At 42.5% G+C, this 27386-nt stretch overlaps 1 protein-coding gene across 12 annotated transcripts in view; it reads right to left on the reverse strand.

Annotated features, from left to right (window-relative positions):
- NRXN3 (neurexin 3) overlaps positions 1-27386 on the reverse strand; it is a 1447961-nt gene that overhangs the window by 785972 nt on the left and 634603 nt on the right. For all 12 annotated transcript variants that reach the window (XM_057318701.1, XM_057318699.1, XM_057318700.1 and 9 more), the window contains 4 exons: positions 11417-11536; positions 2977-3358; positions 1995-2185; positions 824-997 (listed from right to left, as the gene is read on the reverse strand). In XM_057318701.1, coding sequence (XP_057174684.1) covers positions 824-997; positions 1995-2185; positions 2977-3358; positions 11417-11536 — 867 coding nt within the window. The remainder of the gene's footprint in view (positions 1-823; positions 998-1994; positions 2186-2976; positions 3359-11416; positions 11537-27386) is intronic.

Consider the following 27386-nt stretch of genomic DNA (forward strand, 5'->3'; position numbering starts at 1 on the left):
TGCTGTGTCGCGCCGATGGGCATGCAATGTTCCTAGATGTCTCTCGCGAGATATTTGTAAAGGATAATCTTACTGTTTATTGAGTACCTACTACGTCCGTACCAGGCATTTTACATATAGCTCCAATTTACATAGCTTACCTTCCAAGGCAAGTTTCATTGCCCCACTTTGCAGTTGAGGAGGATAGAGCTCAGAGAGGTTAAGTAACTTGCCAAATGTCACACAGTGAACAAGAGTTACTACCTGGATCTAAACCCAGGTCTTTCTACCATCAACACCCATGCTATTCCATGACATCACACTAACGAACTGCCTAAGAATGCCTGATATCTCCTAAGTACTCAATAAATGTCAGTTCCCTTCCCTCATCGTGCCATTCTGACATCATTTCCCTACCTCCTGCTGAGTTTGCGTTAAAAGAAGCAGTAGTTACTACAAACATTTCATTAATAGTGACACCCATATAAAAGTCTCTGGTATACCTCCCAATGTATAAAAATAGAAATAAAAACTCCTACTGCCCTTTCAGCCATGCTGGAAGCAAAGGTACAAGTCAGGAAGAGTCTGATGTCAATGCCGGGGAAGGTCCTCTACTGGCAAGTACGTGACACTGGGAAGACATCTGCCAGCATACATTCCCAGAATCTGTGGCCCATGTCTTGACATACTGAGCCAGGGACAGGAGGACCCCACTGATGATGCAATGTCAGATGGCAAATGGGAAGGAGAGAGGACTGGGAAACAGTAACGAGGCACTGGCAGAGGCAGCAGAGAGGCTGGTGCTTGCGTCCAGGCTGTGGCTTAAAAAGAGGAAAAGCTGTACCTTCACAGCCACGCTCGATCTGTCCGCTCCGATGCAGGGCATCATTGATGAGGTCTGGCAGGCGCCCGTTCAAATCCACTGATGCCAGACAGCCCTGAAAGCCATCCCGGGAAGCCACCAGCTTTGGAAGGTTGCTGTACATGCCTTGGGCCAGACCCGCCATGTAGAGGTCACCTGGGAAGGAAAGCGAGTAGCAAGAGCAGCTGAGTAAAGGGTAGGGAGACGAGACTCAGCTAGAGTCAACGCACACTAGACGATTTCATAGGCAATGGTAATAGAGCTGGGGGGACGGGGCGGGAAAGGCGTCAACAACTGCGTACCAGAGTCTCTACAGTGCAGAAGGAAGACACTAACATTGCTTACGTCATTCATTTTCTACATGGCATCTCACAAATTTTGATCACCATATTCAGTCCATGAGGCAGGTATTGTTCCCATTTTATGATGAAGTAAATATTAACAAGATTTCCAACAAAACCACCATTTACCCAGTGCGTTTTATGTGCTTCTTACCAATAATATGTGGAGGATTTTATAGACATTAGCCCATCAAAACTCATAACAGCCCATAAAGGTAGTAACAATTATTATCCTCATTTTGCAAAAAAGTATAGAGAAGCTGAACGAGGCTAAGAAATTTTACCAAAGTCACCCAGGCAGTAAGATATTCAGCTGAGATCCCAAAACCTATACCACGTCCTCTGTATTAGGACAGCTCCACGTTCTGACTTTTACCACCTCACACTCAGCCCCCGCATGCCTGAGGTTTACAGAGAAAATGAACCATCCCTTGAGGAGTGGTTTAAGTAAAAACTGCATTTTGATATCATTCGATGTGGTTAAAATAGGTATGCATAATGTCTCAAAATGCATGGAACCCTAACCTGTAGTTTGCCTCTGCAAACAGCTTCGATGATAAGAAATGCTCTAAAGGTGCCTGGGTGACTCCGTCGGTTAAACGTCCGATTCTTGGTTTCGGCTCAGTTCATGATCTCAGGGTCATGATCTCAAGGTCGTGAGATCGAGCGTGGTGTCTGACTCTGCACTCATCAGGGGTCTGCTTGAGATTCTCTCCCTCAGGCCCCCTCCCCACTCATGCATTCTCTTTCAAATCAATAAATAAAAAAAATAAAAATGCTCTAAAAAGGATAAACTTCTGTACAAGGTTTACCTTTCAAATCCAGATTTTTGGCCCCATTGATAACCTGAGTGACCACTTTAGTGTCCACTTTCAAGCTGTGGGTGTTACTGTTGTCCCGGGTGATGACGACGTTGTGCCACTGGTTGTCATTCAGGGGCCGGTCACTGTTGCCTTTGATCACGTTGGGACCATTCCCAAGGTCAAACACGTAGTGTATGTACCTGTGAGCAACAACAACCCCGTGAGTGGAGATTCCCTCGAGTGGTTTAATGGCAACGTGCATGTAACCGGCCCTGAGGGCTTCACAGCCCTCACGCTAACCTGGCAACATGCAGGAATAATGAAGGCATGATCTGGGATTCTAAGAGCCATAGCCTGTTCTGTCAGACTTCACTTTAATTCCACACCTACAAGGGTCACTTCTTTACCATGATCCAAAAACCCAGTCACAAAGTAGTACGGGTGGTACATCCCCAAACACTAGAGGGCGACACTTAAACTCAGTTGATTGTGGATCTGTTTTCTGGGTTTTATTCTTTTTTTTCTTTTTTTGACTATTTTCCAACACATGGTAGTAAAATATCTTGCAGAAAGAACAGCGTTTAAAACTGCACATAAATGGGCTAATGAAAGTGCTGAAAACACTATATTTCATTTCTTCCTACAGATTTAGGGGTTGTCGAGAACACTGCCCCAGAGCACTGTATACAGGACATACACTCTATCCCCCTTTTGCAAAAATGACCTTCTTTCCTATAGGTTTACAGGACTGTATTTCATGGTAAAAAGTCTGATAGTATGGAGTTAGCGGAAGATGTTTAAATAGACTAATGAATTTCTCTTCCTTTCAGCCCTAACCATTATACAGGTTGTTTTTAATCAATGAGGAGGAGAGCAGGTATCAGGAATAGAGGGTGGGGAGCAGAATGGAAACTTTTTTTTTCACGTCCACATTTTATGTTGGGCTTGAGCTGAGAGACCTGGTATAAACGATGTGAGCTCTTCCACTTACCCCTTGACCAGTTCAACTGCGATGAAGTCATTGCCATCACCACTGTTGAAGAGAATGAAGCCATCCGCTGAGGTGGTCTTGAACTGGAAGAAGAGGTGCATGGAGGTGTAGGCCTGGAGGGTGGCCAGACTCAGGTAGCTGCTCTTGGTCTTGAAGGTGACGGGGTCGGCGATAATGTTCCTCAGTCCAAAACGAGCCTTCAGTTCGCAGTAATCAATGTCGCCATTTTTGCACAGGTCAATGTAGAGCAGGCCATTGAACATGAGGCTCTGCAAGTGGCCAATGAAACTGGATGGGACAACAGAGATGTAACGTTTCTCCGTCATGATTCCGGTCTCGATATTGTGGAATTCCAAGCGGGTATGGTCCCCCACCATGGTACCTATGAACGTGACAGAGGAGATACGCACAAGTTATCGCGTTTTTGTCACAGCATCCTTACTGTATCTTTTAGGTTTCCACACGAAATATTCAGTTCCAGAAAAAAAATGCCCAGTATAGTAGACAGCTGAGGTGACCTCAGTCAGAGGGTGGATTCGTGGCCAAGGCTGAGTGATATGCCCTGAGGCCCGTGCTCTCATGAAGCTGCTCAGAATGTCCCATGATATAAAAGAAAATATGAGATCATCGATAATTCAAGTTAAAGGACAAAATGATTCGTGTTTCTCCCTTCAGGATTAATTGGGTATGAATGCATACTATAAGAAAAAAAAGTCTTGATTGTGCCAAGCCTTGTAAAGATACCAACAAACAAGCATGAGGCATTCACTACCAAATACTTCTTGATGTAATAATTCACCACCTAGTACTTGTGGAAAGATTCTATTGTAGAACATGTGTTAATTTTTTTCTGACCAGCAACTGTTGCTTTTTTCTGGTAACACCGCTAATTTCCCTTTGGAAATTTCTCTACTTTACCTTAAAACCATCTGGGCTGGACGAAGCTGACCATAACCCGGCTCTTGAAGTAATCAGCCTACCCAGGCTGGACCACTCAACATGATTTTATCCCCCCAGCCGTAGGTCTATGGACTAACAAGGTGGTCTGCAGACTTTAGCATGCCTCTGAATCACGTGGAGGGCTTCTTAATACACCGCTCCCCGCAGCCTGCTCTCAGAGTTTATCATTCCAAAGTCTGGGGTGTGGCCTGAGAACATGGGATTTCTAATAAATTCCAAGGTGATGCTTGAGTAGTGGGTCTAGGGACCCCCCCCCCCTTAGAACCAAGGGATCAACAGTAACATAAGCTGGAGTAACATAAGCTCTGGGGCTTTTGCTAGAACACCTGTGAGAGAGGCATTCTTTGTAAACAAGGCTTATTGAAGGGGTAAGAAGCAAGCTCAGAGCTGCTGGAAACCATGTGATAACCAGAGAGATTGGGCCTGCCTGAGGAGACAGCCCACCCGGAAGCCAACCACAAAATGGAGAGAAACAGTTTCTCTAGGATGGTGCCGTTCGAAGGTCTGTATTCAGCAGCGAAAGCCAGACTTAAAAACTAGAGGGCAGTAGATTCCCTTCTGCGCTTCAAGCATTTAAGGCGGGTGTCTGATATTTGCAACTAAAGGATCTCCAGCTGCTACAAATGAACCAGTAGACCTTTCATTACCCGGCTTACCTAGAAGTGAATGACTGGGGCAGGGGGTCCTGAAGGGGGCTTGAAATAAATACAAGAGGATGGAAATTTCAATAACAAAGTCAAGGAAAACGCAATAGCATGGTCAGAGTAGAACGTGGCTCCCCCAACATTTGCATGGGCACATCATTACAATTTAACAAACCGTGTCTTGATGCCCAAGTGCTGAAGAAAGGACAGGGAGAATCCCTCCTCTGGCCCTCTCCTGTTGTCTCCATCCACACTGAAGAAACTCCACTAGCAAGACACTCGTAGCCTCTCTCTACTCCCTCTGTTACAGCTTTCCAGAGGAAAAGGAGTGACACAATCTGGAAGGCTAAAGAAACTCTACAGAGAAACTGTATTTCCATAGCTCAGCCCCTGGCATTCCCTGTTTCTCCCTAGGGGAGCAAGCTGTCCGCAAGACACCCCCAGTGTACCCCACACAAGCCCCAGCACGGGTGTCAGAGGAGCAAGCCTTGCTTCAGTGGCAATGCCCACCTAAATCCTGAATTAGTGAGCATTGAAGTGGGCAATTCCAACTCTGGAATTCAGTAGATGTTAACCCCATTTTTCCATACTAGTGTTACCACTAACAACATGATACTTGACTTTTACCAGCCTCGCATTTGTTTTTTCTCTATTGGTGTAGAACTCAGGTAGCAGGGGGAAAACAAAGAAAGAGAGAGAGAGAGAGAGAGAGAGAGAGAGAGGGATTATATTTTCTCAGGTCCGTTAAACTTCAGTACCTGGGAGATTCAACCAGATCTCACCTTCGGATGCTCAGTATTAATGTCTTCTCTTTGGGAGCATACTCAGACCTGATTCAGGGAACTGTTTATAAGCACCAAAATCAGATTTACGTTTTATGAGCTTCTATGTGGTGTTTTGACAACTAGCGACAAATCATTCGCTTAATATAAGCAAAAACAAAATAATGGTGTTGGTTAAATTAAATATAAAATTGTAATAGAACAAAAATAAAAATGTAACATAAATCTGCTAACAATTGAATAACGAGGAGAACTACTGTATAAAATTACTTAGTACTGAAAATTGCACTGGTCATGAAAATGAAAACTAGCATAACCTAAACCCACATGCTCTAGAACAATGAAGTGACTGAAATATTCACAGTTGATGTGCCTATAGCTGTTCATACAGGGCTGAGGCTGGAGCTAGAGAAGAATGGGGAAGGGAAATCACAGCCAATCTCCTTGGGGACACAGCAACTAAACCATGATGACACTGGGAGCCATGCTAATTCTAATTTTAAAAAAGGAAGAGGAGAGGGACACCTGGGTGGCTCAGTTGGTTAGGCATCTGCCTTCCACTCAGGTCATGATCCCAGGGTCCTGGGATGGAGCCCTGTAGCTGGCTCCCAGCAGGGAGCCTGCTTCTCCCTCTGCCTGCCACTCCCCCTGCTTGTGTGCTCTCTCTCTCTCTCTCTCTCTCTGACAAATAAATAAAATCTTAAAAAAAAGTAGGAGGAGAAGGAGGAAGAAGAGGAAGAGGAAGAGAAGGAGGGGGAGGGGAGGAGGAGACCAGCAATGAGAACTAAGAAGTGGTAAGGGGTGATCCTTGCTGAAGACTGGGATTCCAAAAGAAACCTGAAGAGACAATTTCAAAGTCAACAGGGAGCTCTTAGAGAAATTATAGATAAATTGGCCTCCAGAGTTGAGGAGTTAGGAAATTCTGCTCACTAGAAAATGAATTTCATAAAGCAAGAAAATCATGTACAGTGCTGACAGAGAGAAGAGAGATTGAAGAAGGATAAGAGAAAGGAAACTAACAATGGAATTTGAGAGCACAGCCCATGGACACAGACTGATTTAAGGCTTTAGGATGAGTCGCAGCGCCTCAACGAGAAGTGGAGGTGGGGGGAGGTGGAGGGGGGTAGGCAACATGGGGCCAAATCAGAAAAGGGACTGCTTCTCCAGGTACTAAAGGAACTCTCTTGGCTGTGGCTGGAGGTTCCCCAAAAAAACATGCTATTGCACCTGGAGAAGGCATGAAAGAGATCACTTAAAGTTCGAACCTTGTGCCAAACTAAGCAAATAAATAAATACACACACACACCTGTGTATCATCTAATCAATATTAGTAACTGGGAATCTTTCCTCATCTCCCCTGAATGCTGTCTATAGACTAAAACTCCTTTCTGGTTCAAGGGGCAAACTTCACAACAGCTGCTTTCGAATTTCAGAGGGAATAGGAGTAATTTGGGAGAAAGATGATAAAAAAAAAAGAGCAAGACTACTGAATACTGCTTATGTGCCAGGCCCCGTGCTAGGCACTTCAGAATCACCACCAAATGCCATTATCACAGTCAACAGGTATCATCATCTTGCATTCGAGGGGAGGACACTTAGCTTAGAGAGGTTAAGCAATGTGATCAGAGTTCATACAGGTGCTAAGTGGCATACAGGTGTGTCCAGTTCCAAAGCCCACATCTTATCTTGGACACTACACGGTGGAGAAAAAGCTCGACTTATTCCTTACATTATTGTGGGTAGAATTTAAATGGTGCAATGTCCACACTGAAGTCACTGTGATGGGTTCACACCCCTTCCCAGTGGCCAAGCACCATCCCGTCCCTCCATCTAATTCACATGTAATATTAGCACATCGTGTTGCCTTGACTCCTATCCACACATTCACTTCATATGTCCCTGATGGTCAACAGCAGTTTACGCACTGGCTCTCAGAATGATAAGGTCTGTGGAGAACATAAAGCTATAGAAAATCTGTCCAAGTTCCACCTGGAACTTCCTACCAGGCATCTACTGGATGAGCACATAGGCTCTGAGGCTGCACTGCCGGGGTTAGGTAGCTTTTCTGTGCCTCGGTTTCCCAAATGTGAAAGAGGTATGAAGTCTTCAGGATCAGCTGTACCAATGCATAAAAACTCCTTAGAACGGCGCCCGGTGCTTAAATTGTTAGCTATGAATAATGCATTATTCTGCTTTTTTTTCCCTTTCTCTGAAATGTGTTAATAATTTTCCGGCATTTCGATTATTTGTCACTGTTTTACTAGAACAAATCTCTTTTTAAGTGGAAACTACTTCTCACCTCTTCTGAGTGTCCCGTAGCGTTTAGCAGAGGGCACTGAGCACAGCAAGCACCCTCACATCTGAGGAAGGAGGTTGTATTTGGACATTTGCTTTGGAGTCAGAGTTTGGATCATCGCCATTTCTACATAAGAGGTTCCTAGACTAACACTAAAAGCTCAGCAAGGAAATAACGGGAAAGACTTAGAGAAGGCAACTTGACCTCCCTTGGCTCCCAGACGTGGGGAGGGAAGTTAAGAAAATGCAGGCTTATAAAGTCTTATAAAGGACACATAGTTTGCCCACAATCTTCCAGCTCCACCACTCCCAGACCCTTTTCTCCACAATACCAAAATTTTTCAAAAGTATATGCTGTAAAATGTTGTAATAATAATAATAATAATAATAATAATAATAATAAAAGTTCTGGAGCCAAATAAACTTGGTAAACACTTCCCATGTAATTATCGGTGATTAGCAATGTGTATTAGCAGAGTAAAGGCTCCCAGTAAGTCTTGCAACAAAGAAATCCACTTCATTCTGTTTAACCTAACATTTCCAAATTCCATCTCATCATGTTTTTTTTATTAACGAGAGGAACAAATTTTCCTGGGAAAAGGACTTTTTACAGCCTGTACGTGCTGTGTAGGGTAAGGGACAGAAAAGGAAGTCAACAAGAGCCAGAAGAGGGTTGAATCTCTGTACTAGGAAGAAGCTCTGGGTGGACGGGGTGGTTCATGCAGCTTTAGATCCCAGTGCTGAGGGGCATAACCCAAGTGGAGTACGCTTTTAATTTATTCTTGATAATAGAAATCCAGCTCAATCAATCAGGCCATCAATCTTTATTAACTGTCAACTGAACTTAATACCTTTCCAGGAATACATTGTATTACAGTAAATGAAAACCACCAGGCTAAGGAATATTTCTTTCCTTGCTTTTGATTTCTTATGAGTGTGACCTATTCTTTGCATCATTTCTACAAGCCAGCTGAAAATTTGACACCCTAGGGGACCTTAAACAGCATGAAAGGGATTACTAAATAAGCCAATAAGACACTACTTAATAACCTGAGGACTGTGTGGTATTTTAGTTTCATTGCCTGATTTTATGACTTCTGTGAGCTAAAATTAAAATTCCCAAACCCATTATCACTGTAAGAAGCAATCCAAGGTTGTAGCTCATAAGCAAAATAGCTCTTTTCTTCTAGATTTCTTTATCCTTATGGCTGCTCTTTTCCATCAGCAGTAAAGTAGGGGATAAGGGTTCAAAATGAAAGAGCTTCATTAATTTCAAATATCAAATTACTGAATGACTGGGGCCTTCCATGGTGTAGTCCTGCTTTTTGATTATTAGCGGTAAGAGAAAGCACACTTTATAATTACCTTTATTCTAAAGTTTCTACAAAAGAATAATGACCAAGGGAAGCAATACACATTACTGTACCCTCAGTTCTGCAGTTCTTTATGGCTACAGCTTTGAGGGCATGCAATTTCCTGGGAAAATAAAAGCAATCCGCTGTGCAGAGAGATCGGGGTGAGGTCGCCATCTAGTGGCTGCCATTCATTTCATGCTCTTCACAGGAATAGCATCCCTGGGCTGCGGGGCTCAGCCCCGAGGAGCTAGTAAGGGATGTGTGCAGGCTCCTGTCTGCATTAACAGCCCACGGGAATTTCTTGAATAATTAATTCAGGATGGCTGTTGGTTCTAAACCATATAACCATTTTTACAGCTCTTTGCTTATGTTCGTTACATAAAGCTGTTACCCTTTCAGACATGCAGAACAGTAACCTTACCTCCCACTACGAAGGTGTTTATGTACATACAACGGGAGGGTTTGGGATACTTATTATGGTTCTGTTTGACTTCATTTTTGAGGGGAGCGGGGTGAGTGTTGTCGTCTACACTAAAACGTACTCCTCACATCACCCTAATGCATCCCATTGTATTTTTCCCAGATGGTAATAGAAATCATTTTCTTATGACGGATTGTGAAATCCAGCAAGTAGCCTGATTTGGTGACATCACACAGACATGGGTTTGGAGCGTGATTACACAGCCCCTTCTAAGTGCCATGTCCTCTAAGTAAATGACAATAAGAACACTTATCCTGCAAGGCAATGGGAATTACAGATTTAAGAAGCTGATACATGTAAGATGGCTATCCCAGTATCTAGGGCCTACTGGGCACTGCATGTATGCCTCCTGTTCTTCCTCTATCCAGAGACTCCTCTACACACACACACACACACACACACACACACACACACACTCCTACCTGTACGCATGAACACTATAATTCCAGACTCCAAAAGGATAGAAGTTCAGGCTCATGAATATAAAATTAAATTATAGGACCCCAAATTGCAGAACCTTAAAGCTTGGAGAGAGCCTTAGCAGTATAGAATTTCAGGTTTAAACATGAGGAAATGAGGAAAAAGGTTTATCATATCTGTCCCAATGGCAAAAAGTATTTTAGTTACAATGACTGTATTAAATCCCAGGGATCCTGACTCTAATTTGACTGTCCTGTTCACAGAAGAATCTAGAGAGAGTTTACGCCACTGACGTCAACTGACAAGGACCAGACATGGTAAGTGACTTTTCCAACATCCGGCAGAGAATTCACGTCAGGGCCCAGATCTCCTGACATCAACAGCGCTCTACAGAATAGTCGGTATTGCCCCTCAAATTTTCTTCTCCCATAGGGACAAGAGTTCTGCATAACAGAAATGCACTGCTCTGGAATGTTAGAGAGTACAGACTTATTTGGAGATGACATGGAAGGTGCCCTCTCTCTTCTACTTTACACCTCATCAATTACCCATCAAATTTTGGCCAAAAAGCTACCTTCATAAGCCACTCCTGGTTTCTCCAACCCAAAATGAAAATTTTCTCTTCTGACTGACAATGACAATCTTATCCACCCATGCTAGAATCTCATTACATCCATTTTCATCTTATTTTCAAATGCCTGGGTCCTATCTAATCGACTAGACTGGCTCATTCTTTGAGGAAACAGATAATCTCTCCTGCTTCCTTCGTATCTTCTACATCCTTAGCACAGGGCTGATACGTAAGACGCTCTCAAGAACTACCTACGGCTTATGTGAAGCTTTGAATGTTCCTTTCCATATGGATGGATTCGTTCATTTATCCACTGTCCTCCTAGAATGTGAATTCTACCAAGCCAAGGACTTGCTTATTTGTTCACCTCCCTATGCTCAGTGCCTTCTAAAGCAGTGCTCAGTATAGGGTAGGTACTCAATTAATAACAATTAAATAAATGACTACATAAATGAATAATTATTCAGCCCCTTCTAAGTGGCCTGTAGTGATCTTAGTACTTACTTTTACCTGTAATGCTCTGAATTTCTGGTTTACCCATCTTCCTCCCCTAGAGAGTGAGTCATTGATTGAGAGAAGAAACTGGCCATTGGGAAAATGATTGATAAGTGATTTTTGAATAAATGAATAATAAAGGAGCTACCGAACTCTACATCTATTCTCCAGACACATATTCTATGCCTAAGGAGAGAGGCCCATCAACATACGATGACAGTAATGGGTAAGTTCTATAATACAGATCAATGAAAAGGGATTATGAAAATACAGAGGAAGACCTTCTTAGCCTTACCTGAGCTTGTCAACGAGAACATGTCACATGACTTCTGTTAAGCAAAATAAAACTTGTTTCAAAAAACCCTTTGCTCGCTGAATGACGAAGAAGACGATGAGAGCAGAGAGAGACAAATTTCCCTACGTAGAGCTGTACTCACCCTCAGCCACATCATCATCCACGGTTAACTTAAGGCTTTTTCCTCTCCGCACCACCCGGACGGTGTGCCATTCATTGTCATTGAGCTTCTGCCCCGCGTACAGGGTCTCAGGTCCTTTGCCTAAGGACGATGATAAGTGCCGAAGTTAGAATCAATTCTGAAAGCAGTGATCATGATATCAGAAATGTCAAAGCCACACTGGTGCACAGGACCCAGTAGCATTCGAGGAATCATATGTGTGCCCCACCACCAAAGCCCATCCCAGTTTCACTGCCCCAACAAGTGTTCCACGATTGTCCCCAAATGCAAAAGTCTCAACTCATATGGACATTGGCAAAGCAGTGAAAGAAATAAGTGCCCTCCTTGTCTACAGAAAGTTCTAAAATGCCAAGGGCAGTAAATGAACATTTATAAGCAACAGCAGTCAGCCGTCATTTTGTTTCTCAAAATCTTAGATTTCAGATGAATTTCTTGAAGATATAGGAAATTCATCATTCATTTTTAGAATCATTTGGTCACGTAGGCATAATACACCAGTCTGGCTTTTGGAGAGCATCCATCAATTGGATGAGAAAAGAGTTTCTGTAATATATACTTTTAACTTGATATTGCCATAAACCCATGGTCCTACCAGACTTCAGCACCCATAGAAATCACAACAGTAATCACCACAATAATAATGTTGAGGTCTAAACCCCATAAGTAATGCTCCTGAAGGGAATGTGAGGGGCCCCAGACTTATCTCATTGTTCATCATCCTCCAAAAAGCTCTAAAGATCTAAAAAATGAAAAAATGTAAAATGCCAAAATTGAGCCCTTTTAGGTCAAAAGAATGTTCAGTAAAAAGTGCTACCAGATGAAGGAGTAAACCAAGTTGTCTCAAAAGATCCATGATCACCGTGCTCAAGAGGCTGTTCAGATGTACCCTAAGAAAATCAGGGTCAATGAGGAATTACTGTATTTAGGGGCAGAAGCTGGCAAGATAAACACTGAGGCATTAAAAGAATTTGGTTAGTAATGGGGGAAAAATGTCATGTTTTGCTCACCGTTGAACTGAAATGTAAATTTAAAAGACACAGAAGATTGCATAGAAGCAGAGAACTTAGACCAAGTTCGCTGCGTGGATAGCTGAGCCCATGCAGAAAGATCCCACGTGAGTCTTCCTGGATTAATTAGTCACTATGTAGAAAGCCTATCTCTCGAAATAACGTGGGGAAAAAAAAGATGAAATATGTAACTGGCCAATATATCCCTATGATATTATGCATCTGAAATACTTAAGAATACACTTGGATCCAACATATAGGAACACAGTAGGTGCTTTAATGAGCCCTCACCGAACAACTGATGTCTACGTAGGTATTTATTTCTTTGGAAACCATCAACTAAGGTCAATACATTTTTATCTAACTAATTTTGAAAGCTCTATTATATAGTTTTCACTGGCCACTCCACCTCCTCCCCTCCAAGATTCCAAAACAGTATTGAATACATTAAGGGAAGAAAATTTAAAAAACAGCATCACTTGGGTAAATATTTTTTTAAACTAGGTAATTTTAAACTGTACCCTTTAATTCTGAGTTATTAGTGTTGCTACTGAATGCTCGTTATAAGAGTAATGATGGGGTGCCTGGGTGGCTCAGTCAGCTTAGCAGCCAACTCTTGATTTTGGCTCAGGTCACTCAGCAAAGTTTCAGGATTTTCTCTCTCCCTCTGTGTCTGCCCTGACTCACTCTCTCTCTCTAAAATACATAAATACATCTTTTTTAAAAAGGATAATGATAGCAGTTCACATTTGGGAAAATTTTCTTCTTGAAACATAAAGATTTTCAAAGTAAAAAGGTCTCTTTTAAATACAATGTATCCAACGGGTCATTTGTATTTATTTTTTTTTCAGAATGTACCTAGATCTCAAGTGCAGCAAATTCACAAGAATCCTGAGAAATCAATAAAGAAACTTAAAGTGGCCCAAATGGACCCAAAATTGGGTATGACGTCATGAGATCAATGACCCTTAGGAGCAAAAAAAAAAAAAAATTGATGATAAACCATTTTATATTCAATTTTAGCTGTTCTGTGTGAGTATGCCTGTCTTAATATTATCTAAAGCATATACATTATGATAGAATCTTTCCTACATCTCCCCTCAGTAGATAGCATTGTTCATTATCTCATTAAATTCAGGTCTAAGATGGATGTAACGGTCGCCTTTACAACAGCAAACCGCGCAGGCATGGAGAGAAAATGGGCCACATGACGCGGGTGCTTCGGAGCAAGAACAGATGTTCTCAGAAGAAACAAATCTGCCTTTGTTTTTGTGTGTGTGTGTTCTTATCCTCTTTATTCTACATGCAAATGCTTCAATAAGAGAGAGGAAAGTAGAGAAAGACGTAGAAAACACTGGCTATGGAGGCAGCACTGTGACAAAGACAGGCTAGTTACACACTGATAGGCGGCATCTGCTCTTTAGGCAATGTTTATGCATCACTTAATTTTAACGATTGGGGACAAAATGAGAGGGAGAAATACTAACACCAACACGGTCACAGTTAGCGATATGGCCACCATAGTGTCATACCGGTCATTGGTGTAAAAACGAGCTTTGCACTCAACCCAGTGTGTTTTAAATAAGCGGACATTTTGCAGGTACTTGGAATTTTCTTGTGTCAAAATCAAACAAAAATATATAACTGTCCTTTTGACTCTAAAACTTTAGGATGTGATGGTCTACGACCAAATGTGTGGAAAAAGACCCGAAATCCCTCGTGCCCTACCGCTTGGCTACAGTTGCTGCCTCCAGCCCCAATAATTCTCATGACTCTGCCAGGAGAGGGGGAAAAAAAATCCATACCCATCTCATTAAAATGGTAGGGAAATGAATATTATTCATATTCATTTTCAAACAATAAATACAGAAATCCCAGTGAGCTTCCAAAAAAGTCTCAGCTTCCAGAAGTGGAGAGTCAATGGCATTTATCTTTAATCAAGCCAAAAGGTCAATGCATCCCTACCAGAGAGAAAGTGATGTTTAAACTCAGCTGGAAATGTAGGCAAACAGAGGGCAAGAACAAATCTAATTTGTAGCCTAAGCCTAAAACAGGGTCGATAAGTAATACAAGATGTAGATACGAGGCGAAAGTTAAAACATACAAACCGTTACATTTTCAAAGAAGGGAGATTTCGTCTAGGGAAGACTTCCCTGGCTGATTCAAGCACAAAGCCAGTGAAGCAACATCAGTAAAACAATGAATGTGACGGTAAGGATTAGACAAGGAGGAGAAACTTTTTTTTTTTTTAAGTTGGAATTTAAAATGGAACTGATGGGAATTTAATTTAAAAAAATTTTTTTTAATACCCTCAAAGCCATTAATTTTCCTCCATTGTCCTTTTTCTTTTTTGTAGCTGGGAGAAATGTGTTCTGTGATTAGGTACATATTGGATGTACGTATTAGAGGCATGCTTCCTTTTACAGTTTAAGTAGTAAATATTGATCACACACACAAAAAGAAATCAACATTTGATTCCTTTTAGGCTGCTTAGATCATCACTGTTTGATCTAAATACAGGAAACTAATAACTTATCTGACACCCCATAGTTGAGTTTCCCAAGTAACGACCTCCATGACCCGAGTAAAGAAGCAAAATCACAGTTGAAGATTTCCGGGACGCAGAGGTCTGTAGAAGTGAATGCTCAATTGTTTACTATCATAGGAAAAAGAGCCTTTAATGAATCCTTTGGGCGATACCACCGAAATTCCCCCTCTTGACCTAGTCTCACTGCAAACTCACTTAGTATATCATCTCTTAGTTAAGACTTGTCTCACCAAAGATGATCTAATTCTCTAACGAACGTGGAAAAAGAATGAGGCATCACGGATGAAAAATACAAGATTATCTTCTTGACCTATCCTACGATAACCCTGTGGAAGGCCTATTTCTTTAAGAAGCCAGAACTAAGAGTAAAATCAAAGTGAAAAGTTAGGGGGAAAGCATTGAGAGAGAAATCATTGCTGACTGCTTGGAGGAAGATGACACTCAGACATTAGGAGACTGTTCCCTCTGGGGTACAGGTAATAGGAGTGCGTGGGGAAAAAATCCGTATTTGGGTATCACTAAAGGCACACACCTTCACGAGGTAGACTTTGGATCTTGATGATTTTGAGCCTATTTAGTTGATTCCTTTTTATTTTTTGTTGTTGCTTTTTGGTACACTCTTCACAGTACATGAATTTGTTATCCCCTCCAGGAGCAACATAACCAGCACAACTCTAAGACGCCCCGTTATGCATTAGTTTGTCAATAAATTTCCAAAAACCTGCCCAAACCAACTAAACCAGACGGTTTTGCTCATACACAGGGAGTAGAAAGTCCTTCCATCTGCCACAAAGTATTATCTCCAGAAGTGGGAGGGTAAGACTGGAAACTTACTTTGCTTGGGGGCAGAGGGGCAGGGATTAAGGACACACTATCTATACCATAATCACTTTGCTTTACCTGAACACCTTTCTATTTGTGCAGGAGAGAGAAAGAAACCATACCTTGATTTCCCTCCGAACAATGTTTCACATGAATCAAAATTTCTACAATGCATAAAAAAATATGAAATCCATTCCCGCAGGAAGGTAGAGCAAAAGGCATGTGATTAGACGTCTAAATGGCATGATAAATAAATACTGGAAATGACTGCGTTAGGTTGAAAGAACACCAAAAATATTTAAAAAGAGAAAACTTACCTTCATTTCCACCAGCACCCCAGGTTAGGCCGGCTGAGCTAGACAAACATTTTACTAAGCTTAGGGCACCGTGTATTTTATCAGTCTTCCTCCCCCGAGAGAGTCGATTAGGCAAATAAAAGCAGGGGTGAGTAGGGGAGTGGGAGTATAGACTAAGGAGGGTGACAGAGAAATAGGAAAGAAGCATCTCATTTTCTGTCTAAAGCAATTTCAGGTTCTGGTTGTTTTCTTCAGGTTGACAACCCAACAGAGAATAAGAAGTGTTTTGTTTTTATAAACTCATTTTTTTTTCTCAAAAGCATTCATCTCCTTCGAAAAAAAATTAAATCGTTTACTTATAGAGGCACTTTGGTGAAACACCTCACAGAGGTCCTTCCACTCTCACTGGAGTCCTCAAGTCTCAGAAAGGGCTGTCACTTCCAACAACAGACATGAACGTAGGAAGTTTTCTGGAAGTCTTCTGTTAAGAAGTCTCCCAGTGAGGTGTGTGAGAAAGACAAGTGACCCAGTTATTCAAGCTGAGTACATGTATCCTCCTGGAAACCCTGCTTCTCGTTAAAACCCACCAAAAACACCATCAGTAATTATTGGGCTTGAGTGAGTAAATGGCCTATCGAGCCTGCTACATGCAACATATCCACTCTGGGCTGCCATCCCTTTTCCTTGGGCTCATCCTCCACTCTGCTAACAGAGCACTGTTGCTAACCTCTGGCAGCGTATCACAGAGACTATCGAGTCCTACACTGAACAGACATTAACTGAGCACCAACAAGGGATCAGGCACCACGCCAGGGTAGAAGATGGAGAGCATATAAGACAGACAAGGTCCCCCTGCCCTTACAAAGCTTACCGCCTGGTTGGGAGAGGGGAAAGAGGAAGGACAATACCCAAACGAAAGACCATGAGATCATGGGGTTGGGTTCTACGAAGAAAATGAAACAGTGATATGACGTAAAGTAATGTGGGCGGAGAGTGGGAATGGAGGGTGGGCTACTTTATAGAGAGTCTCAGCAAGGCCTGTCTAAGGAGACTTCTCCACTCTTGCCCTGGGTACCTGGCTGGATGGAGAGCTCCTAAGTGAGGTGGTCAGAGCAGGCTTTTCTGCAGAGGTGCACTGAGAGAGAGCCAAACATGCAGATATCTGCAGTGCTGGGAAGAGCAAGAGCAGAAGCCCAGAATACACGCGGCATGTTAGAGGACCAATGACAACAAAAAACCATGCTGTGGCTAGAGCTGGTGCCACAAATGTGGTAGGAGAGAAGGTGGTAGGAGAGAAGGTGGAGGAGTAAAAGCAGAGACCAGATCACAAGAGGACCAAAAGGGCTCTTCTAAATGCAACTGGGAGCCATTGGAAGGGGTCAGGTGAAGATCCTATGTTTTAACTTAAGTTTTAAAAATCATTCTGGTTACTATGGGTGCCATGGTCCCAAAAAGGCCAATAATGGAAACAAGGAGATCTCGGGGAAGCTGCTAAAGTCAGGAAATGTCGGTGACTTGGTCTAGGGAGGTAGCAGGAGAAATGGAGGTGATGAGACTTGGGATGCGTGTTAGAGGTGAGGTCAACAAGATTTGAGATCGGTTTGGAAGGTGGCCTAGGAGCAGGAGAGGAATCCGTGGTGACAGTTAGATTCAGTCTGAGAATGCAGGTGGTAGAAGCACTCTTGACTGAGAAGGCAGAGGTTCCAGAAAATGTAAGACATGCCTGATCCTACCAGCCAGGGGAGCTTGCTTCTGTTCCCTGCACCCTTCCTACCCAGGCTCAACCACACTTAGCACCAACTCCTGGCAGCTTCCTACTGCTCAGAGCATGGCTCAAAGTTCACTGATTGCATGATTTTCTCAGCATGGTGTTAATCTTCACCTTGGGCCACTACTGCCTACTGAGGACACAGGGTTACTAGGTTCCTGCTGTCCTTCTTGCCCTCCCCTCCCTCCCTTCCTCCCCTCCCCTTCCTTTCTTCCTTCCTTCCTCCCTCCCTTCTTTCCTTCCTCCCTTCTTTCCTTCCTCTCTTTCCTTCCTTCCTTTCTTCTTTCCCACCCTCTATCCCTTCCTCGCTCCCTTTCTCTCTTTATTCTTGCATGCTTTCAGTTATGTGCTCTGGCCCCTGCTTGGGATTGGAACAAGATGTGTGCCTAACATTACAAAGCAAACCCCAGCAGCCCATTCAGTTGGATCTCTAAATTGTGATCACAGTATAAAATGAACCCTCTCATCTCGGCTAGGGGAATAGCATCTCAATTTTGAAATGGAATGAATCCAGGGCAGATATCTCTCCAAAGGAACAAATGACTCCACAAAAGATGAGAAAGAATCCTGCCCCCAATTTACTGCCAAATCTCTACCTTAAGTCATAAATTCACAGCATTGCTTAGGAGTGGTGAGCTGAGGACAGTCTCAAGATTTCTTGTGATAATCTCTCTCCATGAAGCCACTTTTCAAGAGATGAGGGCAATTTGCTCAGGGATAGGCAGAAAAATGTTTTTGTAGATATTGATTCCACTCTTGTTTTAAAAAAACAAAACTTTCTAAACTGTACTGATACTTTCCCTACTGTTATCAATGATATAATTAATACAAATCAGGCTTCCTTTGATGATTTAAAACATTATGGTGCCTTAGGGTCTTTCTGACTATGTGACTTTATTGTTTAGCACCAAAGACACAGATTGGAAGATTTTGGCAACTAGCTAAAGCGATCTGAACCAAGATATGCACTAGAAGCCGCTCCCCTAACATCCCCGTAATCAATGCCTATTTAAGCCTGTTTCCTTGTGAATTGACTCTTTGGTAATAAAAAGCACAATAAAAAAATGCCCAATTATGAGTTGAAAGATATAGTTAATTAATCCTAATAATTAATATTTTCCTGTAAACAGGAATTAAGGAAGGCATAACACATCTTCCATTATGCCTCTTCCATAGACTTCCCCAACTTTTCTACCTCCACCTACCCCTTCCCAGCCCCCAACCCTCCCAGCTGGGAGCGTGCGCCTGTCCAGTAACTCAGCTGTGTTTGTCCTCTGTAAATCATCGCTCTGTCCCTGCTGTTACAGATAGACATATACACATGCTTATATCCACTGCCTCCACGTCTGCGCCCTTTGAGGGAAAACATGCTACCTTTATAATCCCCAGCCACTCAGCAGAGTACCTTACACAAGGAGATGCTCAACATACTGGGGGGGAAAAAAACTAGTAGAAGAATAAATAGAATTAAATAGGTTGCATATCAAATTAGTAAGCAGGCGGAGGGAGGGAGAAGAAATGCAGGGGGAGCAGGAGAGAGCTGCAGACTGTATTCAGCAATAGAATAAACTGGACCAATATGGGAAGATAGTACAGTAATAAATACATATAACCAAATTAATAAAATTGGATGAAAAAATAAATGACAGAGTAAATTTATTGAGGGTGGAGGAAGAAAAAGAAGAGGGAGTAGAAGAGGTTTGCATGTTGCGTTTTGGTAGCTGAGTGAATTAGGTGCTAATTCCTAATTCATCTTGGAGCTAAAAGACACCAGGCAGCAGATATAAATAGAGACACTACTTTTCATTTCAAATATATTTTTTTTTTCCAGCCAGAAAAAAAAAAAAAAAAAGAAAGAAAGAAATACAGTTTTCTGAGAAACTGCTACGAGGGTGAAAGCAACATTGATAAAAAGATACCAGTTACTCTGCACACATGATCTTTGGTTTCCCGATATGAAGCTGATATGGTTTCCCTCAGCTTTGCCAAGAAAGAGGCAGCACCAAGTGCCACAACGTGCCAAGGTCACGCAGCTACGGAACACAGCCCCCAGTCTGTGCGAAATCTCCCTGCTTCGCTTTGCTCTCACGGCTTCAACACGGTTATACCCCCGGGCTGACCGAGCCTAGAGATGGGAGGAGGAACAAGGGGCGGGCACGTAAGAACGTGGGAGAAGTAGGAGAGTGCAATGAAATAATAAACAGAAAATCTAATTTGGGGGATCAATGAAAAGTAGGACCTGATTTCACTTTTTTTTTTTTTAATTTATCTGTAAGACAAGGGTCAAGCCCCAACCTACCAATAAAGCCAAAAGAAGGTAAAAGTTTCTACTAGAGATGAAAGTGGAGGGTAAATAGATCATGTCTGTGTGCCCCTCCAGCAGACACTCTGGGCCCTGCGTCATGTTCCCTGCAGCAGTGGGCCGTTGTTGGCTCACACACAGCCCGACAGTCCCCATCTCAAGCGGGGCCAACTCTTTCGGCCTTCTCTCAAGTCAGGGGTGTCTTCACTGCCTGCATGCAAGAGCAACCAAGCAGTGGAAGGAAAGTGATGGGGCTGTCAAACAATGGGAGGAACAAAGCTAACAGATTAATTCCCTGAAATCTGTCATCGGACTGGACCATTCTTGGAGGCATGCATTACCACACCCTCCATCTCCCCCACATCCGCTTGACCCACAGCAGAAAACTTTACAATGGATACTCCCATTGGTGTTTCTTCCTTCACGGCTCACCCTCTCTGCTCCTTCACTCCCACTTTTGGGGATCCCTCCCAAATAAACCACCTGACCCGAGTCCTTGTCTCAGGCTCTACTTTCAAGGGAACTCAGACTAAGATGACACACAGCACCTGATCATTTCCTCCTTAGTAACTCAAACATTACGACCACCCTGTGAAGTAGGGAATACCAATGCTTATGATAAAATCCAGAAAGGTTAGTGACTTTCCCAAGGTCACAGGCTATTAAATCATAAAACTGAATCAGGAATCCAGGCTTTGCAGATGGAACTCCAACAGACAGAGCTCTCCCCACGAACCTCTAGCTGCCTAAAGTCTATGAAGTCCAAAAGGAACAGAAGACAGTGGTCTGCTATCACCATTAGTGGTAGACGTGGGGGCTATGGTTGAAAATTACCAAATAACGACCAAACTCTTGAGGTTTTGAGGAAGTACATAGGTCTCTGAGGGAATTCACCAGGCCCTCCGCCATGAGGATCCGTAGGACCCATAAGGACCATGGAGGGTTTCTGAGAAGGTGAGATCACCATCGCTCTTAATTAGCTTAGGTTTCTTCAAGACAGAAAGTAAGAGATAAGGTCTCCATACCCAGAGTCCCTTCAGGCTCTATGTTGCTAAATTCCCCCCCTATCTCAGACGGGGAACTTTATTTTAGATAGAAAGATACAGTCACTAAGTTTTAAAGGTATCCCGAGACAAAGAGCTCTGTGAAATGGCTTTTCTGCATTAAACCCCCACATGTGCAGCACCTCCTTTCCACAACAGAAAGTACTAAATCTGAGGCAAGAATGGAAAAGGAGTGATATTTCTAGCCCATCTCCTTGAGATGATAATTACAAGGTCTATGGGCTTACGAGATTGATGGCATTAGCTGATCACCCGCTGTGAACAGAGGCAGCTACCACACAGGACACTCTTATCACCTGGGTGTACCCTTTTATCCTCTTAACATCTGCTTTGTGCACCGGTGGGATCCAGGAGGCTAGATTAGCAGGACAATCACTCTAGGCTGGCCCGAGTTCACTAAGATGATGATCCTCTCCCTTTTAAAATAATATGTATGTAGGTTCGAAAATATGAGAAATTATAGCTCTCCATCGCACTAGAAATATCAACTCTTTATGGTACCCACTAAAATAAAACTTGCAAGACAAGCACATAGAGGAAAAAATTAAAACCAGAGCATTAATAAAAATAGATCCAGGATATTTTAATTCAAATGTATTTGTCTCCCTTGAACTAAGACTTGAAGGCAACTGGTTCCTTACCAAGTGTGGCCTTGGGCAAGGCAGGCGTGAGCGGCTACCTTGGCAAATATGACTAATTTCCATGTGCTGTCTTTACAACTTTGTGCAATGGTTTGGATATAGCAGGGAAGTGAATTTCATACTGCTGACTGCTTTATCCATGCACCCTGAATTCCTGATAAAGTTGGGGGCATCAAGCAGAAGGAAACTGTTCCTAATATACAGGGTGAAATCACCACCCCTCTTCCAAGCTATATAAAGGAAGAGGAGTTTAACTGAAAAGTCCAAGACCTACTATAAAGGCATTGTGGACATTTCTGAGGGTGCAAAGATGAAAAAGACACAAGGAGCTCACAGTCTGCTAAAAGTGGCGCACAAATAAAAACTAATTGGGTGGGAGAAAGGGGTACAGAAGTGTGCAATGGACACCCTGCTTGTGGTATACCTAGTCTACCTGGAAGTCTGAGTTATTAATTATTCTCTTGCTTCCTATTTTCATGCAGGACTACATAGATCCTATAAGCCAGGGACCAACACCTTCATTTCTGTGCCCTTCACAACTCCAAATACCACTGTCCTCGGTATGCAAAGTGAATTCTCAAAGTTGAAGAGTAAATGACTATGTTTCTTATTCTTTTCATACTTGCATTAGACTTGGCTAATAACAGCAAATATGCATATTTGACTTACCAGACAGCAGCCACTGGACACCATTTTGAGTGCTTCACCTATATTAATTAGTTTAATACTCACACCAATCCCATAATGTTGTCATGATTACAGTATATGTTGACAAAATATGCTGTCCCTTTCTATCAGCCTTTTCCTAATAGGTCCATCCTTCCTGGAGAATTATATTTCCTGTCCCATTAGGTCAGGCTCTTTGTGTGACTTGCTTCATTGCCAAAGATATGAGCAGAAGTGGCCTGGGCCACTTGGGAAGTTTCAAAGCCATACCTCTCTCTTCCCTTTGCTACAAAATCCAAGAGGTGACAGATGAGGGCTGTTTCTTCAGCCAGGGTCCAGAAAAGAAGAGAACATGAAGCAGAGCTGCAGAGGAACCATGACGAACCTTAACGTGAGCAGAAAGTAAAGCTCTGTTCTTTACGGTCACTAAGATTGCAGGGGGGCACCTGCTCCTGTGCATAACTGAGCGGAGCTAACGGATACACAGGTCCTATTCATATCCATACTTTACCCTTGAGAAAACAGAGGCAGAAAAAGGTTCAGTCAGTTTTTCAAGGTCACATATGTAGTAACTGCTGGGATTTGAATTGGGGCAGTCTGGTTCCATCTGGGCCTTAACTACCACACTACACAGCCTGTATTGGCTAAGGGATGAACCAAAGACGGCTAAGAGATACAAAGATAAAGCCTCATAGTGAAATATTCTACACATGCCCAACACACACAAAAACTATATAAATCTATTAAACCAATGAGTTAGCTAAATGCAATGAACATGCCTTTAATTTCCAGGTGGACAGAAGATAAAGGCAAAGAAGGAAAAGAAGGCAAAATAAAATGGGAGAAGACAGAAACATACAGAGAAAATGACAGGGGAACAAAACAGATTTTTAAAAATCTCAATATTTGTCAAATTGCTCAAGGCAAATCTCTCTCCTAGCAAAATAAAACTCAAGATCTTTATCTGAAAATGCTGCCAGAACACAGAACAAATAAAAGTGTTTAGAAGCATTATTTTGAGCGTTATCTGGCTTTTTCCACTTTAATAAAATGAACTCTTCTATTTGTGAACTAGAGAGGATGGTAAGTGGCACATTTCACCCAGGGGGATGCCACCCACATGCATGCAACAGTCCTGTCATTTTAACTTTCAGATGTTCCAGAGCTGCTAAGGAGTAATCGAGGCCCATGGTTCCCACATTTTAACCCTGATAAAAAGCACCTGTGGATAATGCTAAGAATTCAGATTCTAGAATTCTAGACTTTGTGTCTTTGGCCAACCTTTCCTTCTTTCCTCAACTCTGTTTCGTATTTTGATTTTTCCCAGGTTATGTCCCATGTTTCTTTTATCTTCCCCACCCTCTCCTCCAGTGTCTCTCTTCAGGTCATCCTCCTCCGGTTCCTCAAGCTGTGAAGCTGACAGTCATCCTGGACTCTTCCTTCTCTCTCACTTCCTGCATCCAAACCACAGCTGGGGCAGGCAGTTCGGTCCCCCAGGTGAGGCCTGGATCTGCAGACAGCAGGCTTTGGGTTCCTCCTCCAATTTTACAGAGAAAAAGCCCCTGAGACTCAGAGGGTTGAAGCAATGCAAATGACGGCCTTTAAGGTGAAAGTGACAGAAACAGATTCAAACCCTTATCTCTGTGACCATAAAGCAGTGTTTTATCCACACACCTCAACTTTTTCATGAGCCAAATATTTGTATTAGTCCATACATCAGCACTTGAGATCAATACTGGAAGCTAATAAAAGAATATCATTTATAGATCATTGATAACTATTTATGATTTTTAAATAATATACCCTTATCAACAACTGTTTTGCAAAGAAGTGGTTTTAAAGACATTCTCTCAAGATAATTCATTTTTGTTTCTTTTTATACATTACTGGGAATTTTTTTCCCATTCTGATATATTTGGCAGATTTTTAGGTATCAACCCCACTTGGAAAAAAATGATTTCAAATGCATAATTCAGTAAGCTTATTATTTCTTCTTTCCAAACCTTTCATGTCTGGTATATGGGCAGGTCTGAATCACTCCTCAGGGCCCCCACGGATGGCGACAGAGGCTCAGTGAGAAGACAGGAAGCATTCAGAGTCAGAGACAGGGCTGCTGAAGATCACAGGGAAGACTGGGAGAATCAGGGCCAAGACTGTTGGAGGCTGGTGATAAGTTCGCTGGGGAGGGAGGAGGAAATGGTGTTCTGAATTAGGAGGGACTTGGGAGAGCTTACGTGGTGGTTCCATGCTTGAAGGATGGAGCTTTGTGGCCCTTGTCAATGTGGGGTAATTCAAGAGGACAAATCCACACACTGCCTCCAGAGCTGTATACACTAACTTGGCCCCTCACTGTACTGTCTACTCAGATAACCTTCTACCTCCAACCCAACATCAGTCCACTGTGGCTACAAGACAACCTCCTAGTTCCCTCCATTCTCTGACCCAGAAGCAAACTCTTTCAGGTAGTCTAAGACTCTAAATGAGGCTTCCTTCCATACCTTTTTTTCTGATGGTGGATCTTTTAGAATGCAAAGCACTAAGAAAGGGTCCTGACCATTTCAGAAGGCAACTGGATAGTTTCAGAGCTGGCACAGGGGTGCTGGGGCAAAGGGCTGCAGAAGACTAGGAGGGGTGCTGGGGCATGAGACAACTGCTATGCTTCATGTTGGGGCTTAATATTTACTTCTCACAATCCTGTGAAGTTAGCATTGTAATCCCATTTAACAGGGATGTTAAATGATCTTGACCAAGAGCAACTAAGCAGCAGAACCAAAGCCAGGACTATCTGAGGGTCAAGTGTTCATTCTTATACTAAACTGCCTTCCGATGGACGAGGAACGTGAATTGTAGATAAAACCAGACCAGTGCTGCTTCTGTAGGAGCCAGAGTGGAGATTTGGGGACAGCAATGAGGTAGAGGAATCAGAGATGCTTCTTTGAACGCATATTCAAGCCGGGTAAGAATGGGGATGGGTATGTAAGCCAGCAAGGAAATCCTAAGGAATGCCATCAATAAGGATGAGTAAAGGTAAATCCCTGTGGCCCTTGGGTCATGCTACTGGGGGAGGGGACACTTGTATATCAGGGTGCTTGTGCAGTGAACTAACGTTGAGTGGGACCTGCCTGTAGTATCTGTGGGAACTCAAGTTCCCCCCACTGGATTCCAGGTGGTCACTCTCATCTCAATAAACTTTGTGTCCCTATTGACAGAGAGTGTGCCTGTATTTTTCAGGTTCTAGTCCAAGGCTTAGACAAGGTAGTTACTCAGCATGCATTTATATTAATGTATATAACTGCAGCTTATGGACACTGAAATCCAAACGGTGAATCAACCAACATGCTCTAACATGGAAATGAGGAGAAAGTGCAGTTATGTGCTTATTACATCTAATTATCCTCTTTGAAGCTACATATGCTTCTACTGATTCGTAATCCTAGCTACCATTCATACAGAGCTGTGATTTAATCCAGTTCCCTTGGGATCAGTGGAAACACAAGTTCTGACATACAGCTCAGCACACGGCAGGTGCCCAACAGATTAGTGCTACTTGTTGTTATTACTCATTTACAAAAACATATTTAAGTGTTTTAAAATCAAGTAATAGGAATAAATGGCAGTTAAAGTTCAAAGGCAGAAATGAGGGGAAAGAAAATCCCAAAGGACTAAATTTTTAAATGACAAGTATAAAAATCCTCCTTACTCTGAGAACAAATATTCACCCAATGATTGCACAATAACATTTGCTTGTTATTAAATATTCATTACCTCAATAACCCATCAAATACTGCTCATTTGTAACATGGTAGGCTTTGGCTAGTGGCTAGGGATAAAAGGAGAAACATTAAGATCCCTGGATCAAAGTTAGAGTCTACTAGAGGAGACAGTCATGTAGAAAATGAAATATAATGTTTTAAGTGCTCTAACACTTGGGTGAACCCTTTATACTATACCTTACGGACACAGTGAGAGGGAGGAGGGGTGTGTGTGTGTGTGTGTGTGTGTGTGTGTGTGTGTGTGCTTGAGTGCACAAGCCCGCCTTTTGGTCTGGGTTTGTGGTCAGAAATATAGTGGCATTCAAGTAAGATTTCCTAGAGAAATCAAAGCTTATGCTTCCTAAATTATGAGCAGGAACTAGTACCCCAGGTAGATCAGAGATGGAAGAACACTCTGTACCATGTGCGGAGTTGAGAGAGACTGGCAAGTTCAGGGAATGGTAAGCAGTTCCATATGGTAGACAAGTACAGAGCATTTTTGTAAGCAGTAGGAAATGAGTCCAAAGAGGTAGCCAGGAGCAGATTTTAAGGACCTTTGTTGCAATTACAGGCAAAATAAAATAAGACTTTGTATTTTATCTCCTAGACCCAAAAGAACTCTTGAATATAGGCCGTGATGTGTGTTTGCTATATTATTATTATATTACTCAGTTTTGCTATAAATAACAATAAAAACAAATGGGGTTAATAAAACTCACAGGAAGTGTTAAATATAGAGAGCAAATGGGTAACTTCTGAGACCTGTTAAACACAGAAAAAATAATCAGAGCATAGGTATTTTATTTTTTATTTTTATTTATTTATTTGAGAGAGTGAGAGAGAGAAAAAACATGTGGGGAGGGGAGGGGCAGAGGGAGAGGGAGAAAGCAGACTCCCCGCTGAGGAGGGAACCCAGTTTAGGGCTTGATCCCAGGACCCTGGTGTCACGACATGAGCCAAAGGCAGATGCCTAACTGACTGAGCCTTCCAGGTGCCCCCAGAGCATAAGTATTTTAAATGAAGATTAAAAGGATGGAACAAACAGAGAAGATACTTGCCCATAGA

This window comes from Ursus arctos, unplaced genomic scaffold (assembly GCF_023065955.2).
Source record: "Ursus arctos isolate Adak ecotype North America unplaced genomic scaffold, UrsArc2.0 scaffold_25, whole genome shotgun sequence".
Classification (NCBI taxonomy): Eukaryota; Metazoa; Chordata; class Mammalia; order Carnivora; family Ursidae; genus Ursus; species Ursus arctos.